Source organism: Nymphalis io, chromosome Z, assembly GCF_905147045.1.
Source record: "Nymphalis io chromosome Z, ilAglIoxx1.1, whole genome shotgun sequence".
NCBI lineage: Eukaryota > Metazoa > Arthropoda > Insecta > Lepidoptera > Nymphalidae > Nymphalis > Nymphalis io.
Genome location: NC_065918.1, coordinates 7,051,386 through 7,074,893, shown reverse-complemented (window position 1 = coordinate 7,074,893; position 23,508 = coordinate 7,051,386). Strand labels below are relative to the sequence as shown.

Below are 23,508 nucleotides of genomic sequence, written 5' to 3'. Positions count from 1 at the left end.
ATATTTGGTTTGATAGAAAGTTGTTTAGTGTATTGATTTATTTTATAAAATATACATTTTAAACTATACAATTAAAAAAGACAAATAGAAGGTACTTTGCAGAAGAATATTGTTAAATAAAGATATATTAGATTAAGATAAGATAATAAACATATTTTTATATATATATTAACAACATATTAGTTAAAAAAGCCTTTACAAATAGTTCATAATTTTTGACAAAAATTTTAAAGATATAAACGGATAATGTGATTTATCCTTAAATGCCGTCGCGGATTTTTTATAGAATTTTTCATGAGGAACATTTCAGCCATACCTACATAATTGTAACTTTAAATATTCACGCAGCGCACGCCGTGGAAGCTGTCAAGATGCACGACTTATCCCGACTTGACGAAGGTGATCAAGATTTTTCTATTTATATATGAGTACATAAAATAAATCCTGGAATAATGTACATTTTAAATGGTGAAATAAAAATCAAATAGGTGCCGCAGTTCCGGAGTTTACTTTCTGCGTTGTATAAGTCAACTTACAACTATATAAACAAACATTAAAAGGGGCAGTTATTTTGAAGCACAGATTTCAATTTTATTTATTTGTATAAACTAAGAAAGATCGATGTTTATTTTCATGTCACAGCACGCTCTATTGTGAAAAGTAAAAGAGTGTAATCCTTAATGCTAAAGACATTAATGTCAATTATATACTATATCTTGGTATAGCCTTATCTTGAACCTTAAAATAATAGTACCCACATTTAATAAACGCGAAAGTGCTAACAGCATGCAGTTCTAAAGACGAACTTACCGCTTATTGCTTTAAGAATTGAATAAAGTTGCCATTAGCTATTTTAAGCATTTCTAGCCTATGTACAATATACGGCTATTTATTTGGCTCCTTAAAAAAGACATACCTCGAGTCTCAGCAATTTAAGAAAAACTGAGATGCAAAAAAATTCTTAGTAGATTTTTTAAATCTATTTAATTAGGTCATATGGTAAGAACGCGTGAATCTTAACCGATGATCGTGGGTTCAAACCCGGGCAAGCACCACTGAATTTTCATGTGCTTAATTTGTGATTATAATTCATCTCGTGCTTTACGGTGAAGAAAAACATCGTGAGGAAACCTGAATGTGTCTAATTTCACTGAAATTCTGCCACATGTGTATTCTCCAAATCCGCACTGGAGCAGCGTAGTGGAATAAGTTCCAAACCTTCTTCTCAAAAAGGGAGAGGAGGCCTTAAGCCCAACATTCATAGGCTGTTACGGATTTGGTTTTCACCATTAGATGCTAAATCTGTATATCTATTGAATAGTATAAAAAAAATTAAAGGGCGGATCTCAGAGTTAGTGCGTTTCCGATTAGCATGGCAGAATTGACCATGAGAAAAACAGGATTCCCTTGAATCTAGTACGACATACTTGAAAGTCTGTCTCTGTGCTTTATTTATTGTGACAGCAAACGATGCTTTTGTCTTTTTAAAACTGAATGTTAAATATGTATTAAAAAAATAAGAACTTGTTATCAACTAGTCTTTACAAAAAGCAACTAAGTATAAATTTAACAAAAAAAAATGAGAAAAATATACGAGGCGACGAAACGTAATACCTACATAAACTATAAATATTAACTAACAAAGTTATTTACAAACCAAAAACAAATACTTAAGTATGAGTCTTCTCAAACAACCTACTCAACTACCTGTCAGATATGTCAAAAGTATAAAAAGTACTAAAAACTGTCTATGATCTTATCTCGATATCTTTTATAAGAATTTATTAATGCCATGTTTCTAAAAACGACTTCGCAAAAAATGCATTATTGTAGAAAAATTTGATTACTTAATAAATTTGAAAATTGAGTTTCAATAATAATGGTTTGCACTCGTGCGGTGAAAGTTATAAAGTTAGTTATATGAAATAAACAACAAGGGTATGCTTGACTTTTATTTGAAGTTCAAAATTGATTTTAATGGGAAACATTTCAACATTCTAAAACTACTTAATATGATTAACTACGATTATTACTAAACTACACATAAAACGTTCGATGTATTACAACGTTATTTACGTGACGAGACAAATTCTCTAATTTAGCCAATTAACTACTGATTCTCCGACTGGAATGTTTGAGAAGTTTTGCGTACCATGCTTACAATATTAAATGTATTTGCGTATTTGTCCGTTTCATTGTGCATTCATATACATAATATTATATTACTTATCGAAGAATACACAAAAACGTTACAAAAAAAGGCCGAAAATTTCTAAACGATAATTGGTAAGTTAAACGAAAAAAAAAACACATCGTATACGAGTTTTTAAATAAAATAATATGATTAAAATAATCAAAATAATTTAAAATTTTTGGTTAATTAAAATTAATAGTCTGAATATAAATATTTTATTATATACACACTAACTTGATATATTTTTTATCACCTTTATTTTTTTGTGAATTATCATATTAATTTATAAAATACGCATATTGCTATATTTAACTTTTCAAATTCGATTCTGCATAATCATGAGAGCTTATCATCTTTTTCTTATATCTTATAAAACAATTTCTCAAACTTGATTAATCTTCGGGTTAATAAGTTCGCATAATGCTTGCAAATTAAAGTGATAAGTTGCAAACTCATACATAAAAGAAACAACAAAAGTTCCAAATGTCATCAATTGTAAATTATTGTGTCAATATCTTGAATATATTAAGACCATGGACGTTTAAGCGAAAACACAAAATAACATGATTTTACAACAAACAAATTGTGCTTGAACATTTTTTTTTAAATAAGTGCAATATAGTACTGATCCTTTAAGAACTCAGGAGGAGCAGTATTAGCTCAATTAATAGGATCATCAGGATCGTCATTATCATCACGTTCAGCATGGTTAGTAAGGTCAGCATGGTTAGTGAGGTCAGCATGGTTAGTGAGGTCAGCAAGTTCAGCTTCATCATCTTCATTTTCATCATCGTAATCGACGTCATCCCAATACATTTTTATTTCCTTAACAAAGTAAACAAGCGTTAATAAATATATTTTATTGAAATCAATTTCAGTTATTATACATTATATAATTTATAGATATGAATATATTATTAATATATTAATATATTATTAATATATTAATATATAGTAATATTTAGTAATTAACAAAACCTCACCCAAGGTGTTCTGTCCCACAATTCCTCTCGTTCAAAATGAGTCAAGTGTAGCTTGACGCGATCGTACCATTCCGAGCTATTCACGACCTGTAATTTTTTTTATTAATTTTAAAATATTTAAAAATTTATATATTTGTTATAAAAAGTCTCGTATATAATAAATAAAAAACTATACCAAGCCTTCTAAGCCCCTTATTTGGCTTATTTTATGATCCAGATCAGGGGTATCGTCTTCTGAAGAGTCTTCTAACTCTTCTCGCTGTAGCGGTGGGCCAGAAGGAGGTGATGGGTTCGCTGTGAAAGTTATTTTATTTAGTTACAAAATAATTAGGAACAAATTAATATAGTAATATTTTTTGCGTAAGTTACTAACAATCACCGTTGTCATCATTTTGATCAGACTCCACCAATTCATTGTAATTATTCTCAGCACGTGACTCCGAAACGACATTATCTGTTTTAAAAACATAATTAAATAAATAAAATGTTTCCAGTAAAATAATTAAAATAAGGTACATAGATGAAAACGATTTTACCATCACAATCTCTGGTATTGCCAATTGGTGGAGCGGATTCTTCTGCAGACGATGACACGCAGCAGGAATTCGGTTGTTTGACCTCCTGTTTATTTTTGTCACTCATTGTTTTGCAGTTCTACGAAAAAAATATATCACTTTTAATCATTTTAACTGTTCAAGTCTGCCAAGGTACATTTACAGTACGTCAAGCATAAAATGAATTTCTTCAGAACAGTAGGTGATAGCAGATAATATTTTAATATTAGTGTGCAGCTGCATCTACTCCCCCCTTTTCCTATCAAAAAAGTGCTCGGCTTCGTCCGTGCATCCTATGATTATCTCTTCCAAAAACAACAACTAAAACAAAACTAAAACAAAAACATAACAAAATCAATAACTTCTCTTTGAAATTTTAGCTCAGTTAGTTTATAAATTATTATACAAATTTATAAAAAACCGCATAAATTAAATGCAACCTTATATCTATATTATGAAATCCACTAGCACCAAGTTATTTGCAATGGTAAATATTTATCAATTAAATTATTAATATTTTTAATTTATTTTAAAAATAATAATGATTCTAGACATCACCTATGTATAAAATATTCTCGTAAACGAACAAAAACAAAATACATACGGTTTTCGTGCACGTTATTGGATCATTATATTTTTTTTATTTTAGACACTAATTTGAGTCACTAAAGACCCAAAACAGGAGCTACAATGATTTCACCTGGGCTCATCTGGACTCCGAAAAGTTTGCGCATGTCCGTACTGAAATTGCACTTACGTGTTTATTTATATTGGAAATATAAAGTACGGCCTGCAATTAACAAATAATTAATAATAAATAAATAATAAAATAATTATGAAAAATCCACGTGTTTTATTATTTCTTAAAACATGTCAATAAATATTTTTAAGTAAAAGATTATCATTTGACTTATAACCGATTTTTGACATTCGGAAAAAGGTGTTGCCCTCAACGCAGATTATATTCTCTTTGGTTGCGAGTCTATGAAATGGGATCCGTAATCCTTAACAGCCTGTGAATGTCCCACTGCTGGGCTATGGCCTCCTCTCCCCTTTTGAGGAGAAGGTTTGGAGCTTATTCCACCACGCTGCTCCAATGCGTGTTAATGAATGAAATGGGATGGTAATTGATAATTCTTGAAATTGAAATAATAATTTAATTTCACTACATAGCTGGTATAATATTTGTTGCTAATAAATATAAAGATAAATAATTGTAAAAACTGATCCATACACGAATTTTCATTGGTACATTAAAAGAAAAGTAGTATATATATATGACATAAGCATGTTACTCGTGTTGCACATATATATATATATATATATATATATATATATATATATGTGTGTGTGTGTGTTGCGACTTGAATTGCAAGTATATTACTTGTTGTGCGTTATAACGTATATTTTGGTTGATTTTCTGACATCTGTAGTTTGTTTTTTTGAACTTTTTTTACTTTGTCTTTTCGTAACTTGGACCACCAATATCGCCTTTTTCAACGGAGAATCTACGAAGTGTATGAACTATTGCATGGCAATGTTTATAATAATTCTACATATTTAAGATAATATTCCTTAAAATAAAATATTCAAACATAATTTAAGTAGTTTCATTCTATTTTTTTTATAAACATAACAACCTATATTTCTACTACTATCGTGTGACGATTCAATTTGAGTGTTACTCAAGACAATTTCTTACTAATTTTATTTACAGGTAAGTTTTGTTTGTTTGTTTGTGTACACACAAAACTAATAACCCTATTGATATGCAACCTTCATACTATTTTAGTTTAAAGTCTAAGTTCGGACAGAAGGTTAATCGAGGAATATGTCTGAAGAGATTGTCATCCATATCCCCACATCGGCCATATATTTATCATAAAAAACAAGTGTTTCATTTACAATAAAACATAAACTTTAAATTTATATAACTGACCTTACAAACAAGCAGCGCCGCGCATTTTATTGAGTTCGCTGTTAAAAACATAATAATTGTTTTATAAACGGATATTATTATCTTACAATGCAAAACGCTTGGTAATTGATTTGTTTCTCAAAGTAACAACACTCCAATGAAAATAGATAAAAAATAGAGATAATGTTACTATAATTCGCATATAGCCAAATTTACTCCGTCTGCTAATAATATATATTTAAAGGTTAAAAGTATCTGTTTTTTGTTTTGTTCTTATCTGTTTTTGTGTTATCGTGAAAAAAACAATAAAGAATACAATCCTTGATTGATTTATTGATGGATGATCATGCAATTATCTACCAAAAAAAAAATTCATATACTTTTCCCCGTACGAAATGCCATTAGCCATCGAAAATAATAATATGCACACCAACTTCCAATGACGTTTCCAGGTATCCGTATGTATATATGACGTATATATATGATGAATAACATATGAAATAAACAACAAAGGTTAAGTTGATATTTATTTGAAATTCAATATTGATGTTATTATAACTATAATGTATTATATTTCAATGTTCTAAAACTACTTAATAACAATTTGATTAACTTTAAGATTACATGAGAGAAGGTAATAAACATGTTCGACTTTTTCTAAGCTACACATAAAACATTCGACGTATTTCAACGTTATTTACCTGACGAGACAGAAATTATCTGATGCAGCCATTTAGCTGTTGATCTTCAGACTGGAATGTTTGAGAAGTAGCGCGCCATGTTTGCAATATTGAATTATAGTAATGTTATATTCGTCCTTTCCATTGTGCGATATACATATTATATAATATAGATAAAAAATACAAATACAAAAATGTTTTAGGCGGAAGATTTTTAAATGATATTGTGAAAGTTAATTTAAAAAATGCATACAAAATCTATTTTTTTTAATAAAATAATATGAGAAAATAATTTCACTAAATTATTTAAATTAAATTTAAATAAAATTATAGATATAGACAGAATTGAATTATATTTAATTTCTAAAAATTAGATTTATATGTATGTATACTTCTTATTTACACACTACTTTGATATTAAGAATAGGGAACATTTTCATATATTTGATAATCATCTATTTATGATGTTACATATACAGTCGCCATTTTTGATCTTCGAACTTCAATTCCGCATATTCCTCAGAGCTTATCATCTTTTACTTATATCTACAAAACAATATCTCGATTACGTTTACCTGAACCTAATAAAATGCTTGCAATTCAAAATGATAAGCTAAGAACTCATGCTGTGAGATATCTCTAGCAGAAACCTCATATTTCATTGTAAAATCAGCTGGCATTGTCAATATTACAAGGCTAACTACGAGGCTCATTTATTGTAAAATTTATTTGAAAACAAGAAAAAAACATTCCAAAAGCCATCAAAATAATATTCTCTCCCTTTTTATTTCTAGAGTTAGACTGAACATTTAATTTTCGTTATAAGTAGATGATCCTCATGGGTACATCAGACTTTTTCTATTTATATATTCACAAAGACATCCCTATTTATCAAGGGTTTTCCAAGCCCAATATAATATAAATATGTATATATATTATTCTATATAGTTAAGATACATGAAAAATGCCTGTTGTTTTTCCAAGTTCCATTGCCACGTTTTAAAAACTTTATATAATATTAAAAAGATTGAATCCAAACAAATATTAAATTCTCTTCAAGTTCCCATTACCCTACTCGAAAGCTCTAACAGATTTTTGAAAATTTAAGAGCTTAGAAACGCGAGATTCTGGAGAAAATATAAAATAATATAATATAACAAAATTAGCTCAAACGGTTTTTTTTAAATAAGTTGGATAGAGTAGTGATCCAAAAATACAGGAGGAGCAGGTGCATCGTCATCATCGGCATCAGCGTCAGCGTCGTCTGAGTCGTCCCAATAACATTTATCAATCTGCACAAACAAAGCAAAACGTGCGTTAATAAATAATTTTATTAAATTTTATTAAATACAGTTTTAACAGTAAACAAAACCTCACCCATTGTGTTTTCTCCCACAAATCATCTCTTACTCGTTCAGCCAAGTATTGCCTTATTTGCTCGTACCACGTTGGATTATTGAACACCTGCAATTTTATTTTAAATAATATAAATAAAAAAATCTTTAAAGTAGAAATTTGACTTGATAAACGAAAATAATACCAAGTCGTCAGCGCTCTCCGTTTCTTGTTCATTCTTTTCGATTTCGGAGTTATCGGAATCAGAATCTTCAGAATAGTCTTCCGATTCAAACGGATGTGGTGGTGACTTGCGCGCGGGTGTGGGGGTTACTGTAAAATTTATTACATTTAGTTAGAATTTTATTATAAACGAATAAATTTAGCAATTTTTTTTTGGTTTTAGTTACATACAATCATCGTCGTCATCATCTTCCGACTCCACCGATAGATTGCACATATTCTGCACAAGTGATCCCGCAGTGGCCTTGTCTATATTAAAAATATAAACAAATTTAAATAAAATAAACTCTTTCAGTTGTAGTAAATTGATGTGTGGTATAAGAAAATGATCTCACCATAGTAATATTTATGCATACTATCCATTGGTGGAATCGATTCGTCTTCTGACGAAGACTCGCTGCTGGACTCTGGCTCTATGTTGACCTCCTGTTGACTTTTTACAATCATTGTTTTGCGGTACTATAACAAAATTTATCACCTTTTAATTTCTTAACTTTTCAAGCTACATCAAACGTACATTAAGTATAAAATCAATTAATTCGGAATAGTAAGCAATGACCGAAAATATTTTGTTAATAGTGCGCAGCTGCAATAGTTGCCCCTTCCCTTATCACAAATCTGCGCGGACAGGTCGACGCGTCCTTTGTTAACCTCTCCCCACCCCCTTCGGGGTGAGGAAAGGTGGGACAAAATCAATAACGTCTATTAAAAATTTTAGCTCAGCGACATTTGTAACTAATTTACGTATATGTGAAAATATATTATAAGCACATAAAAACAATTCATATTTCAGCATTTGCATAATTTATCATAAAAATGTTTAATTAATTCGCATATATTGAATGCAATCTTGCAATATATATATATAATATATCTTATGAATTACACTAGCATTAAGTTATTCGCAGACTTACATATTTATAAATTAAATTATTAATATTTTATATTGATTTTTTTAAATAATATTATTTCGAGACATTCGAGCAAAAGCACAAAATAATTCTAATATAAAAAATACATACGGTTCCCGGGCCGGTCTCCAGATCACAATATATCAACATTTTGACGAGTTAAAACTTGCTTAGAATATGAATCCACAAAAAAATATTAGACACAATTAATATGGAGTACACGTTATTACAGTCCCAATGCAGGAGCTACAATGGCTGGGTTTTGCCCGGGCTATAAGTTTTGCGCATGTCTGAATTGCACCTACGTATATTTATATGAGAAATTGATTGTCCTTCTGGTTGAATATTAAATTTTAGCGGGATAATATAATATTATATTCCTTTTATTATAACTCTAATGTTCATGTTCATGCATGTTCAGTTTAAAGAAACATATGATTTTATTATAATAAAATTTTAAATAATTTGTCTTTTTCTAAATCTGGTCAAGTACCACTGAATTTTCATGTGCTTAATATTTGTTTATTTGACCGCATCAGAGCGATGTGGTGGATTAAGCTCCAAAACCTTCTCCTCATAAAAGAGAGGAGGCCTTAGCCCAGGAGTGGTACATTTACAGGCTGTTACTTTACTTTTTTAATTGAAAATATGTAGTTGGATTGACAAATGGGTCATCTGATGGTAAGTCATCACTACCTTCTGTAGACATTGGTAAAGTAAGAAATATTAACCATTTCTTTTATCGTCAATGCGTCACTAATCTTGGGAACTAAGAAGCTATGTACCGTGTGCCTGTGATTATACCTTGCAAACCAGAACACAACAATCCTAAGTAGCGCTTTTTTGTGGTTTTCCTCTAGTTATATAATAAAACGTAAACGTAATATAATAAAAAAAATAATTAAAACAAGTTTAAAAAAAATATATAAATAACTTTTAACTAAATTCTCATTTTTTTGCATGATTCATAAATTATTAAATAAATACTTCTTTTTTGTACGTACTTTTCGGATTTTTATCCAGAGGCTTGGATTGGGTGGGCTTGAGTCAGTTAGTGATTGAGATAGGATTTTTTTATATTTAGATTACAATATTTTGTTAACCTGAACCATAAAAAGTAAATATTGAGTTTGTTAACTTGTTTGCTACGCTTTCACGTCTTAACAGTTCAACTCATCTTGGCTTTTTTTTTTCATAAATGTTGTGAGGGTTATAAAAAAGTTCATTTCATACCATAAGGTACGACAATCATCTGCCTCCCTTGCCCTTGCCGAGGTAACTGCGTTCGGAAACTAGTTAACACTATAAAGTAAAACTGTTCATTCAGGATAAAAAAACCACAATTGTCTCTCGTATTATTTTTGATATAAGAAGTAATAAACATTCCTCACATCACCTAGGGAACTAAGATGTTATGTCCCTTGTTACTTTGCACTCACTCTTCAAAGCAGAAAACAACAATTATAAGTATTGCTGTTTGGCGCTAGATTATGCGGTGAGCAGGTGGTACCTACGCAGGCGAGCTTGCGCAAAGGCTTACCTTATTATGTATCTAATGAAAAAAAACCAAGACATATAAATATAAAAGACTTGCTTAAAATTAGAAGAAAAATTATTATTATTTAGTAGTTTCGTATATTCCTATAACAGTTCTTCTTTCTCAATAATTCACTTGTTGATTGATTTTATGTGTTGTGGTGTGTAGGTCATGCGCAAATAAGGTCTGGACGGGCGTGGCTGCATCGATCAATCTAGGTCTACGCGTACTGTTAGTACTAATATATAGTCTTAGGTTATTATTACATTTGTTGTAATGATACAAGAACTGTTTTTGATAAAAATACTTTTAATGCGTTATTTGAATACTATATCATAGTTAGTTTTATATTGATATCCTTGCAATTGTTAACGACTAATTTAAATTATAAATACGAATAGTTGAATTTATATATCATTGAGATAATACGAATGTTCGTAAATTAATTACTTTATATACATCGTTACTAAAAATTAACGACAATTTTATAATTTAAATTATATTATGCCATTTTCTGTAAATAAATTATTTTAATGATTTACATTACATTACATAACTAAAATACTTTAACATTCAATAACTTTAATCTAATGAAAAAAATTAAAGGACTTCAAAATTATTATTAATATTATATATTTTTATAATATAGGAAATTTATTAAGTAGTTATAATTATTATTAGTGAAATATTCTTTTATATAAATAACCGTATAATAAGATTTACAAATTTTAATTTATTTTTTATTTTTTACACTACACATATTTTGCTGATTATTACATTATGGTCTTGTGCCGTGTGCACAGGCCCTAATAATGATGCAATGTAAACTCTTCCATATTTGGAATGAATATTTTGCACATCGATATGTTTTAATAAATTTTATATTGTAATTAGTCGTTCGTCTACAGTACTAGGAAATAGACGCAATACAAAACTGATTCCTTTATTTTATACCTTAAATTAATACAAGAAGGTACGTACAGTCTCCTATCGTCGTAAAATAAGTATAAAGAAAAAATGTAGTCATAGCAATGTAGTCATAGCAATGGCTATGAACACACCTAACAATGTACCAACGTACATTTGTGTACCCTGTATCACCTGTACGAATAAATACTCGTACCCCCACCCTACTCTACACAGTGTCTGAGCTTCACAATTGTTGCATATGCAAGAATTTGCAATAATGTGTTGAAACATATATATAATTATTCCCAAAATATGCCAAAGGCTTTTTTATTTTTTTTATTTTTGGTTTTGTAGATCGAAATTTATATAAGCAATAAATATATATTATTAATCTTCCGACATGGGACTTTCCTCTGACGACGAGTCTTTATCTAAATTTATTAATGTCGAAATCGACGTATTTTTTCCAATCCGAAAACATTAATCGTATAGTCCTTTCCACCCTTATTATATTTGACTTGATGTTTTTTTCCTATGTTTTAATATACATAAATACAGGACGTAATGTCCTGTATTTAGGTTTATACACTAATAATTGATATATCATACGTCAAACAATTGGATTCTTTATTTTTGCAGCCTATTTATACTATTTTGTATTTAAATAATAATAAATACGAGTAATAGAAAGGAATGTAATATTGTTAATAATTATTTTATTTATTTTAGTTTATACCATTTTGATAACTCAATTTCTTTAATAAAAAATTTAACTGTTATTGTGGTATATTCAATTCCTTCCTTTATTTAAGGTTTAAATAATATTTATTCTCAAAAAGACACACTTACATGAGAACAACACGATAACATGAAGCGAAACATAGTAATGGGCGCTACACAGGTAAGCTAAGGAAATATCAAATAAGGTATTGTTACAAATGTATATTAAATATATTGTACACCGTTTCTTATATTAGATCGGTATTAATTTATAAATATCCGCTTGAATCCGTTAACTGATAAATGATTTATTACTAGCTGTAGCTTGCGGTTTCGCTCGCGCTTAAATATAAGTAAAAGATAAATTATTGTTTGGAATTTGGATTGGTCTGTGATTTTAAAGTAAGGAGCATGAGATGTCATTCTGGTAAGAAAAAAGTATATTAAACGTTTTTTTATTTTTATTTTAGATTGATGGCTATTCTTTTCATTAGGAGTAGTTAACATTTTTGACATCGGTAATGTCTATGGGCGATGGTGATCACTCAACATCAGGTGGCCCAATTGATCGTCCACCTACCCATAACATAAAAAACGACGTTTGCGGTGTTTCCATTTATGGCTAAAATGTAATTGAAATTTTATATAATCATGTTCTAAGACATTTATGAAGTTGCTGATTTGGTATCTTATATTTAATAGATAATTTCTGCTATATTGTTGCTAAGTAAATTTATTTCTTCATTTAAATTCTTTAAATCTGTAATTTCAATTTGTATCGTTCCAATACAACTCATTTTACCCATAATTTATGTGTTCGAACCAACAAACGTTTCTACTAGTGTCGTAATGCGGATTTATTAGCTAGATTATTAATGCTTAGATTTTTAATGTTGTAAGTTATCAAGCGAGCCGTAATCACAAAATACGTTCTGTATAATAATAAAAATAAATCTTACTTACAGGTGCGTATGCAGTGCAGTTGCACTAAAACATAGGGTCTTTTATCTCGCTCGCACACTAGCGAGCGAGATAAAAAATAACAACCATTCTACTCTTGCAGGTGCGAGGAAGGTAGCGCTAGCACTCAGCGCATAAAAGTAAATTCCGAAATTACGGGACCTATTTCAAATTATTTTTCACCATTTGAAAAGTACATTATTCCAGGTGGACATAGGTGTTATGTTATATAGGTATATTTCAGCAAAATTATGGCTGAAATGTTCCTCATGAAAAATTCAACAAAAATCCGCGATTGCGTATCAGGACAATTCACAGACAAGATAAAAATAGCGTTGAAAACATTATTTGTGTAACTTTTTTAACCAATAATATTACTATGTACTAGCACTTTACCCCCGTCATAATCGTAAATCCATTTAAACGGGATAAAACGGTTTAATAATTATGTTAATTTAAGCATATTTTAGCTGCGACAAAGCATGAAGAAGTAATAAATATACATTATTTTATCTTATGTATTTTATGATTCGTAGAAAGGCTGCGTGTAAATTTATAATGCTCATCCTTTGTTACAGCTGTGGAAAATGCCACGCTCTGACCTTTCGCGCCTGACCCCTCCTAGACATCAAATAAATCAATACAGCTGCCCGCCGCCCTACTATTTACATATTTAGTGTATATATAATAATAAAATAGTACGTAAAATGGAATAATCTGAATTTACACGAATATAGTTTTTCACGTTGTTTTTTTTATGAAATAGGTAGATGGACTCGCACATGAGCCAACTGATGGTAAGTGGTCACGACCGCCTATAGACATTGGTGACGAAAGAAATATCAACCATTCCTTACATCACCAATGCGCTACCAACCTTGGAGACTAAGATGCTATATCCCTTTTGCCTGTGATTGACTAACTTACCCTTCAAACTGGAACACAACAATACTGAATATTGATGTTTGGATTGAGAATATCTGATGAGTGAATGATATTTACCCAGACGGGCTTGCCCAAAGCCCTACCACCAAGTAAAGGGTCTTAACTATAAGGTACCTTATTCCACCACGATGCTTTGGTACACATAATGCAGATTTTCTTTTTCAGTAAGTTGTTTTACTTAAGATCCGAGCACGATATGAATAAATAAAAAGACAGTTGTGCGTTTCCGGTTTCGAACCTACAGGCTCAGTGGCGTACCATTGGAGAGGCCTATGTCCAGTAGTGGACAAGAACGGGATGATAATAATAATGATGTCCTAATCACTGGGCCATCTCGGATATACATACATCTACATATAGTTTATAATTTATTACCTGACTGCCTCGTCGATCTAGTGACTCTATGCAAGGCCGCAGTTTTGTTAATTATTTTATCGGATTCATGTTTAGTTTTAGATGTTCCAAGTTAAATGGGCATAAGATATTCAATCAAAAATTTTTTTAGATAAACGTCGGTTAAATGTAACATTCTGAACACATTTTTCACGGTTTTATAGCCACGGAACCGATAGTCAGTTCCTTAATGTGCCACTAGATGGGTCTTATCAATAAACAAAGTCTGACTTTATCATTTTATTTCGATGTAATAAATAAATATATAATCTTCGTAATAATAAAATAACAGCTGTATAAATAATTTTAAATGTTAATAAGTTGCCAAATATAATTAATTATAAATCAGAAGTAATGTAATTTATTAGCGTAATGCATATTTAACTTCTCACCAAAAGCCGTAGACAGAACTCTAAGAGACCTAAGAAAACAATACCAGATACCAGATGAATATTTGTAAAAATTTTACTAAATATTCATTTTATGATTAATCATAATGGCTCTATAGCTATCTCTGCAATATATAGAACCGTGTCAAATTTGAGTATCAATTGTCTTCTTTCAACGATCTTAAGGCCAGGCTTTAGTTTGGCCAAAGACACTAGAGTTCAGAAACTTTTTCTCATCTGTTTGGCGGCTATGAGAATAGAGTTATTGATAACTTTATTATAAAAAAATTATTGATATGAGTAAAATAAAAATCTTCGAAACGTGCAAATTCATATCTAAATGTTTACGTATCTCATATTTTCAATAATAATTATGATCGAATTTCAACCATTGTGCGAAAACTAGTTTGTTAGTAATAAACAACAAAAATTTACTTGACTTTTATTTAATTTCCAATATTTAAGTCCTTATAACTAAAACATATAGTAAAGTAATATATTTCAATGTTCTACGAGTACTTAATAACAATTTGATTATCTTTACGATTAAATGAGAGAAGGTAATAAAATTTGTACGACTTTTCTGAACTACACATAAAACATTCGACGTATTACAACGTCATTTACTTGACGAGACAGAAATTATCTGATGCCATCATATTTATTATATTAAATGCTCATATTAACAATAGGTTATATTCGTCCATTCCATAGTATATGTACATATTATAATATAGATAAAATTACAAGTACAAAAATATTTTAGACGAAATTGTTTAAACTATATTTTATGAGATAAATTTAAAAAAAGCATCAAGATAGCTTTATTCAATAAACAATTTTAGAAAAATAAATCTAAAATGTTTAAAATAAATGAAAATTTAATTAATAAATAGACAGTATAAATACTCATATTTAATTTTTAAGGATTACATATATTCTTATTTACACACTACTTTCATTATAAATCATCTTCCTATTCTTGTCATTAATAATAATAATTTACTAATGTAGACTACACATACAGTCACCATATTTGATCTTCCAAATTCTATTCCGCATATTCCTGAGAGCTTATCATCTTTTACTTATATCTATAAAACAATATCTCGACTACGTTTACCCGAACTTAATAAAATGCTTACAATTCAAAATGATAAGCTCAGAACTCATACTGTGAGTTATCTCTAGAAGAAACCTCATATTTAGGTATCAATATTTAACTACGATCGTTATTTATTATAACATTAATTTTAATTTTAATAAAATATTTTTTTAAATAAATCAAATGAAAATATGAAATAAAATTAATATTTAATTTATCATTATTGTAGAGCCTTCGATGATTTTCATAGGAATATCAGACTTGTTCTATTTATATATTAACGAAGACATCTCATGCTTAACAAAAAGTCTACTCATTAATATTACCATAATTACTATGATTAACTGGTTTTCTAAGCCCAGTGTACATATACAATTTATATATTTTTAATAAATGAAAAACGCCAGTTGATCTGACAAAATTTCATTGACACGTTTCATAAACGTTATATATTATTAAAAAGACTAAATCTAAGCATATACAACACTTCAATTCGCCCGACTCTAATCACCATACTTGAAAGCTACCAACTGTGTACACTACACAACAGATTTAGAAAAATGAAATGTTTATATGAAAATACAAAATAATATGATTTTAAGTTATGTGCTTGCAAAAACTCTTAAAGTTCGATATAGCTCGGATCCTTAAATAACGGCCGAGCAGCAGGACCAATGTCATCAACGTCAGCGTCATCAGCGTCATCAGAATCATCCCAATAAAATTTTATTGCCTGCACAAACAAAGTAAACGTGCGTTAATTAATATATTTTAAAGAAACTAATTTCAGTTAATTTTATTTGTAAACAAAACCTCACCCAAGGAGTTCTTTTCCACAATTCCTCTCGTTCTTCTTCAGTCAAGTGTGACCTGACAAGAGCATACCAGCGAGGACTATTCACGGTCTGTAATTGTTTTTTTTTTTTAATATTAAACTTTAAAATATTCATACATTTAAGTTATAAATAGGCTCGATTAACGATTGACGAAAACCAATACCATTTGTTCCAAGTCTTCAATTTTGCTTATCTTATAGTCGATATCAATTTCTTCGACATCATCTCCTAGATAGTCGTTGATCACAAATGGAATTGGTGGTCCACGAGAAGAGGCATATGGGTTCACTGTAAAAGTTATTTCGTTTAGTTACAAAATACATTTATAATAAAAATTATTAGGAACAAATTAATATAGTAATCTTTTTGCTAGTTAATTACAACTTTATTTTTTTGTTAGTTACTTACAATCCCAGTCGTCATCTTCTAAATCTGACTCCACCGATAGATTGTACATGTTTTCTGAAAGTAACTCCGTCATAACTTCTTCTGTGTTAAAAATAGTAAATTTTTAAATGAATAAACTCTTTCTAATAAATTAAATGAAAACGAGGTAGAAGAAAATTGTTTTACCATAATATCTGCTTGTATTATCAGTTAGAGGAGCCAATTCGTCAGTCGACGAGGCTTCGCCGCTAGATTCTTGTTGCATGCCGACTTCCTCTTGACTCTCGTCATTCATTGTTTTGCAGCTCTACAGTAAAATTAACACTTTTTATTTAACTTTTTAGTAAACCGTTGTAGTCTGTTAAGCTAAGCAATAAATGTACGTCAAGCATAAAATCAATCAATTCAGAATAGTAGGTAACGATTGAAAATATTTTACTAGATTCTAGGACGCAGCTGTCTATTTAATCGACCACCTCTCTCCCTTTCCCTTATCACAAAACTGCGCAGCGCACGTCAACGCGTGTTTTGTTAACCTCGCCCCACCCACCTTGTGGTAAAGAAAGGTGAGATACGATCAATAACTTCTCCTAAATATTTAGCCCAGGTACATTAACAACTAATTTTATATTTGAATAATTTATAATAAAATTTTACATAATTTATATTAAAAATTTATAAAAAATTCGCATAATATAAATGCAACCTTATATATATCTCATGAAATTAACTATCTTCAAATTATTCGCTGCGGTAAATATTTAATTGAATTACTTATACTTTTTATTTTATTTTAATATATATATATATATATTAAATACATTATTTTATGTTACATATATAATATATGATATGCAGAGAAGAACAAAAAAATACATACGGTTCCCGGGCCAGTCTCCATATCACAATTTATTAACACTTTAACAAGCTAAAACTTCTTTATAATATGAATCCAAAAAATATCGGACAGAATAAACGTAGAAAACGCGTTATAACGGTCCCAATGCAGGAGCTACAATGGTTGTATTTTACCCGGTAGATAAGTTTGCGCATGTCTGAATTTCACCTAGGTACATTTATATGAGCCGAACCGACATGAATATGTAGTTACAACAAGTAAATCTTAAGCAAAGATTGTGGGTTCAAACCCGGGCAAGCACCACCAAATATTTTTTTTCTTAATTTTTAATTTAAGAAAAAAGTTAAATTAACTAAAAATCGCGAGAAATCTGCATGATATAGATAAATGTCTGCCTTAATGTGTATATAACCCGCATTGGAGCAGCGTGATTGCACACCATTGATATAAAGATCCTCCTCCAAAAAAATTATAATTTGATTATTGAATGTAACATTTATACCTCAAGTCAGTTTTTATTTACTTAAATAAAGATCTTTGACTTTGACTTGTTCAGTAGGTAAGACTTTTAGAAACCTCACAACAGAACCTCAAAAAAGTTAATTATTTGTGTATAAATTTCTTTTAAAGAACATAAATTGGAAAAAACGAACGAGAAAGTGTAATGGAATAGCCTGAAAGGTTAGTAAATAGGAAAAGATAAAACAGGATATTTATTTTTTCTATTTTAATTAAAAGAGAATGTCATTGCTTCCTTGCAGTAATTTTTAAACGATACGCGCATGTCGACGAATCTTGGTATCATCTATCTTTAAAATTACAAATAATTGAAGAGTATGTCTGAAATTTCAATATAACTGCCTCTTTTAAAGTTAATATGGCTATTTGCGTGTTATTAAAAGCAAAATATTTTATTTTTTAGTTTTGTATGTCCGTCTGTCTGATTGGAAATACTGTCTGATAAGAATACCCCGGTTCTTTAAAACGACTAATAGACAATGAAATGCCAAAAGGAATTAGTCTGTATTTCCTAAATAATTAATATTAACGTACGTATTTTTATTGTGTAATATATGTTATGGCCTTTAGACCAAGAAGGTGTGCTTGATAAGTTAATTTCTAAAAAGTTTTGTCCAGATTTTCCGGAGTAGAGAGACCTTCTGCCATATTTATTAGGATTCGCGTTTCGTTCAAATTTGCGATGTCATCGTTTCGTCTGATAGTTTTTTTTTATTAATTTCATTACATTGATAATATTAAATACTTTGTGGCTTTAGGTTACAATTGTTAACTCGGATGTAATTTTGTTCTATCAGTCTTAACTTCTTAAGGTAATATTTTTGTTTTAAATTTTATAATTATTACTTTTTACTTCTAAGGTTACCTATTCCTTAGTAAGTAAGTAAGTAACAGCCTGTAAATGTCCCACTGCTGAGCTAAGGCCTCCTCTCCCTTTTTGAGGAGAAGGTTTGGAGCTTATTCCACCACGCTGCTCCAATGCGGGTTGGTGGAATACACATGTGGCAGAATTTCGATGAAATTAAACACATGCAGGTTTCCTCACGATGTTTTCCTTCACCGAAAAGCACGAGATGAATTATAAACAGAAATTAAGCACATGAAAATTCAGAGGTGCTTGCCCGGATTTGAACCCACGTTCATCGGTTAAGATTCACGCGTTCTTACCACTGGGCCATCTCGACTTTTTTGATTGATTTGATTTGATTCCTTAGTAGTAACTTAATAAAAATTGCATTAAATTGTTTAATGGTGACCTTATTTATAGTTTAATTAGATTAGATGGGTTGTAATTTTTTTGTATAATTTTAAACACGTGTTATATTAATATATTTAAGACACTGTCATTAACCCTGTTAACGGTTGTTGAGAGTATCAATGACTAGCTGACCCGTGCCCACTTCCTTGGACAGTAAACATTTTTACTTGTGATCGATTGGCCGAACAATAATTAAACTGTCTCAAATATTTGATATTTTAAATTATGTCTAAAACTATGCAACCAAAAAAACTGTAAAAACGAATTTTAAATAAATAAAATTTGGTTATTACCCAGAAAATTTTATTTATATAAAATTCAATTTAGACATGTTGTATGTGTAAAACACCGTCTGTTAGAAATATCATTCAATAGATTACAAAACGATGGCTTTACCATACCTATGTCGTTCTTCGTCAAATATATTCGATAATTCGTCTATTATCTCTTTAACCATTGGTCTAAATAATATGCAGTAAAAAGAAAAACTCTTTTTTTTTTAAACACTTAAACCGATAAGTTTACTTATTTTGATAAGAATTCATAATTGTTGATAATATGACCAATAAACATGACCTAACGATTTAAAATATATTTTTTATACATATAAAAAACTACTTTTTGTCACTTAAATATAAACCTTAGATATGCTGTCGCTGACTTTTTTGTACGCATTATCAAGTTACAACTATTCTCTAGAACTCAATCATATATTTCTCATCGGTAAGGCAGCGTTCGTAACAAACATTTTCGTTCGACCGTTTTTTCTCCGACTAACTTTGCAAATCCCAGTACCAAGAAAAAGTCTTTTCTTTTTTCGGGTTAATATATCACAAATAATGTGGCTTTCTATTGGTAAAAAAAAAACAAAATTGGTCAAGTGGATCCAGAGATTACCCCCTACAACCTTACAAACTTTACCTCTTTATAATATTAGTATAGATAATTGCTAATTCCCGTTTCAGTGGTGACAGTTAGGGTGAGCAGTTCTCCCATGTTAGATGTAACTGGCTGTGTAGTAAATTTAAAATTGATTAAATCAATCAATTGATTCGAAAAAATATATAAATTATCACATTTTTCTTTGACGTTAGTAATAGGACCATACGATCTGTTTATTTTAGAAGGAGCAGGATGAGATTTAATTTTATTGTTAGCTAATATAATAATTAGTCCCCACGTGTTTAAAGTTTTGTTTTTGCATTTTTAAATTCCTTAATATAATAGTTAATTTTAGCGTTTGAATTTGTTGCATTGCCTCTTTGTCAAAAGCCCATTTTTGTTTTTTCTTCCTTATAGATGAAATAATCTCTTTATTTATTAATTAATTACATCTTAACTACATCTTTACTTAATTACATCTTGGTGGGTTTTTTATGTTGTGTTTCCTAATTTTATTGGCTTGTTATATAGAGCGATTTTTATAGAACTTTCTAGATCTTATCTGGATCTATAGGATCCGTAATATTTTTTATAGACTTTTCGACAGAATTGTGTTAAGTATTATAGTTTATAGCTTGATAACTTATTTTCTTCTTGGCTTCAGGTGTATATTTTCTTATTTTTAAATATAGTTGTCTTTGGTCGTCAAATAGTAGAACTTCAGACAGGTGATATTTATGGTTTTTTGGTCTGTGCAAACATGATCAAGAATAGATTGTTTAGTCAGTGTATATCTAGTACGAAATTGTGGATTTATGTTATTTATTATCGTATTTCTCAAATTATTTTTCATCGTTATTTACAGCACTATTGGATACTAATAGGTCATTACAAAATACTTAACCATTTTTGTGTTTTTTCTTTTGGGTTTATTTCGTAGTTTTTTTAAAGACAATCGGGGTCAGTCTCATGAAAAAGCAATTTAATAATATAAGAAATGACTAACTTCCATACAAAATTATTTGCATTGAACCCCCTTAGGAGATTCTATAAGCGACACCTGCACGTGAATTGCTTATAGAACGTCAGGAATAAAAACAGCGCTATCTAGTTTCAATAATCGGAATTTCAACGCTATTTCTATGTACCTAGATATCATCTTATATCACAGAAGAGAGCTGCTCAAAAAGTGTCATAGATGACACTTTATCGAGTGAGCAGAAAATTTACCTGTGAGTACCCGTAAAATGTAAGAAGGTGATAAGCGATATTGACCATAATAATCATAACCAATTCAATAATACACGCATCATAATTGTATATCACCATAAGTAAACATTTCACGGGTGAGTAATTAAGTGAGTTTTTACAGAAATATGTGGTTAGTATACATATTTTTTCTTCTATATATATTTTATATTATTATTATTATATATATATTTATATATATATTATATATATATATATAAAATAAACAACAAAGAATTTCTTGATTTTTATTTAAAGTCTAATATTTATATAGTTATAATTATAATGTGATACAATTCAATGTTTAACTACTTAATAACAATTTGATTAACTTTATGATGACATGAGAGAATTAAATAGACATGTACGACTATTTCTAAACTACACATAAAACATTCGACGTATTACAACGTCATTTACCTGACGAGACAAATTATCTGATGCCGCCATATTTTCTATATAATTACTTTATTTAATATTAAAAAAGCCGAGATGGCCCTGTGGTAAGAACGCGTGAATCTTAACCGATGATCGTGGTTCAAACCCGGGCAAGCACCACTGAATTTTCATGTGCTTAATTTGTGATTATAATTCATCTCATGCTTTACGGTGAAGGAAAACATCGTGAGGAAACCTGCATGTGTCTAATTTCACTGAAATTCTGCCACATGTGAATTCTACCAACCCGCATTCGAGCAGCGTGGTGGAATAAGCTCCAAATCTTCTCCTCAAAAAGAGGAGAGGATTCCTTTAGCCCAGCAGTGGGACATTCACAGGCTGTTACGGTACGGTACTTTATTAAATGCTAGTATTTTATATTTCATATAGTAGATCATAGTCACCCGTTCCATAATATATGTACATATTATATAGTATGGTATAGGTAAGAATGAAATATATTAAAAAAACGTTTTAGGCGGAAGATTTCTAAAAGATGTTAAATTATATCAATAAATAACAGTGGGAAAAATTGACTTTATAAATAAATTAAAATAAAATTAATAGCAAGACAGATCCATTTAATTTCTAATGATTAGATATATTCTTGTCATTAATAATATTATTTTACTAATGTAGACTACACATACAGTCGCCATATTTAATCTTTCAGATTCTATTCCACATATTCCTGAGAACTTTTCCTATTTTATTTATATCTATAAAACAATATCTCAACTACGTTTACCCGAACATAATAAAATGCTTGGAATTCAAAATGACTAGCTACGAACTGAACTCATACTGTGAGATATCTCTAGAAGAAATCTCATACTTCATTTTAAAATCAGCTGGCACTATCATTATTCAACTACGAGGCTCATTTACTATAATTAATTTAGTACCCAAAATATATTATAATTTTCACTATTTTCTGTTATTTAATATTAAATATCAAAAACTGTTAAAAAAATTAAATGAATATTAAATTTTCATTATTGTAGTGCCGGAGGCACTTTCATGATTTTCATGGGAATATCAGACTTCTTCTATTTATATATTCACAAAGACATCTCTTGCTTAACAAAACTCTACTAATATTATATTATAATCATCATTTCTGTGTGTATCTGGTTTCCCAAGCCCAGGATACAACTATAATTATAATTCGATACATTAAAAATGCCAGTTGTACTGGCAAGTTTCACAAACGTTATATAATATTAGAAAGACAAAATCTAAACACATATGATAACTTTAATATATAATAACCCTACTTGAAAGTTAGTAAAAGTAGAGTGTAAC

General features: G+C 29.6%; 3 protein-coding genes across 5 annotated transcripts; all 3 read right to left on the bottom strand.

Moving 5' to 3' along the window:
- Positions 1 to 2,739: 2,739 nt before the first annotated feature.
- On the bottom strand, positions 2,740 to 4,393 carry LOC126780415 (uncharacterized). Its single transcript, XM_050504890.1, has 6 exons — positions 4,336 to 4,393; positions 3,714 to 3,831; positions 3,551 to 3,631; positions 3,353 to 3,471; positions 3,178 to 3,264; positions 2,740 to 3,019 (listed from the first exon to the last, which is right to left on the bottom strand). Exons 2-6 carry the CDS (start codon positions 3,817 to 3,819, stop codon positions 2,855 to 2,857), a joined length of 558 nt encoding a protein of 185 aa, XP_050360847.1. The 5' UTR covers positions 3,820 to 3,831; positions 4,336 to 4,393; the 3' UTR covers positions 2,740 to 2,854.
- A 1,782-nt stretch (positions 4,394 to 6,175) lies between these two features.
- LOC126780412 (nucleolin-like) lies at positions 6,176 to 9,055 on the bottom strand. The gene is made up of 6 exons (XM_050504885.1): positions 8,930 to 9,055; positions 8,243 to 8,366; positions 8,079 to 8,156; positions 7,870 to 7,997; positions 7,707 to 7,793; positions 6,176 to 7,621 (listed from the first exon to the last, which is right to left on the bottom strand). The coding sequence occupies exons 1-6, from the start codon at positions 8,966 to 8,968 to the stop codon at positions 7,511 to 7,513; spliced, it is 567 nt and encodes a 188-aa protein (XP_050360842.1). The 5' UTR covers positions 8,969 to 9,055; the 3' UTR covers positions 6,176 to 7,510.
- Positions 9,056 to 15,585: 6,530 nt separating this feature from the next.
- LOC126780418 (uncharacterized) lies at positions 15,586 to 17,991 on the bottom strand. 3 transcript variants are annotated; one of them, XM_050504893.1, is made up of 6 exons: positions 17,880 to 17,991; positions 17,186 to 17,306; positions 17,021 to 17,101; positions 16,776 to 16,900; positions 16,595 to 16,681; positions 15,586 to 16,509 (listed from the first exon to the last, which is right to left on the bottom strand). In XM_050504893.1, exons 1-6 carry the CDS (start codon positions 17,898 to 17,900, stop codon positions 16,399 to 16,401), a joined length of 546 nt encoding a protein of 181 aa, XP_050360850.1. In that variant the 5' UTR covers positions 17,901 to 17,991; the 3' UTR covers positions 15,586 to 16,398. The 3 variants fall into 3 exon arrangements, with proteins under 3 accessions (XP_050360850.1, XP_050360851.1, XP_050360852.1); XM_050504894.1 differs by having other exon boundaries at positions 17,021 to 17,098; XM_050504895.1 differs by having other exon boundaries at positions 17,021 to 17,074.
- Positions 17,992 to 23,508: the final 5,517 nt, after the last annotated feature.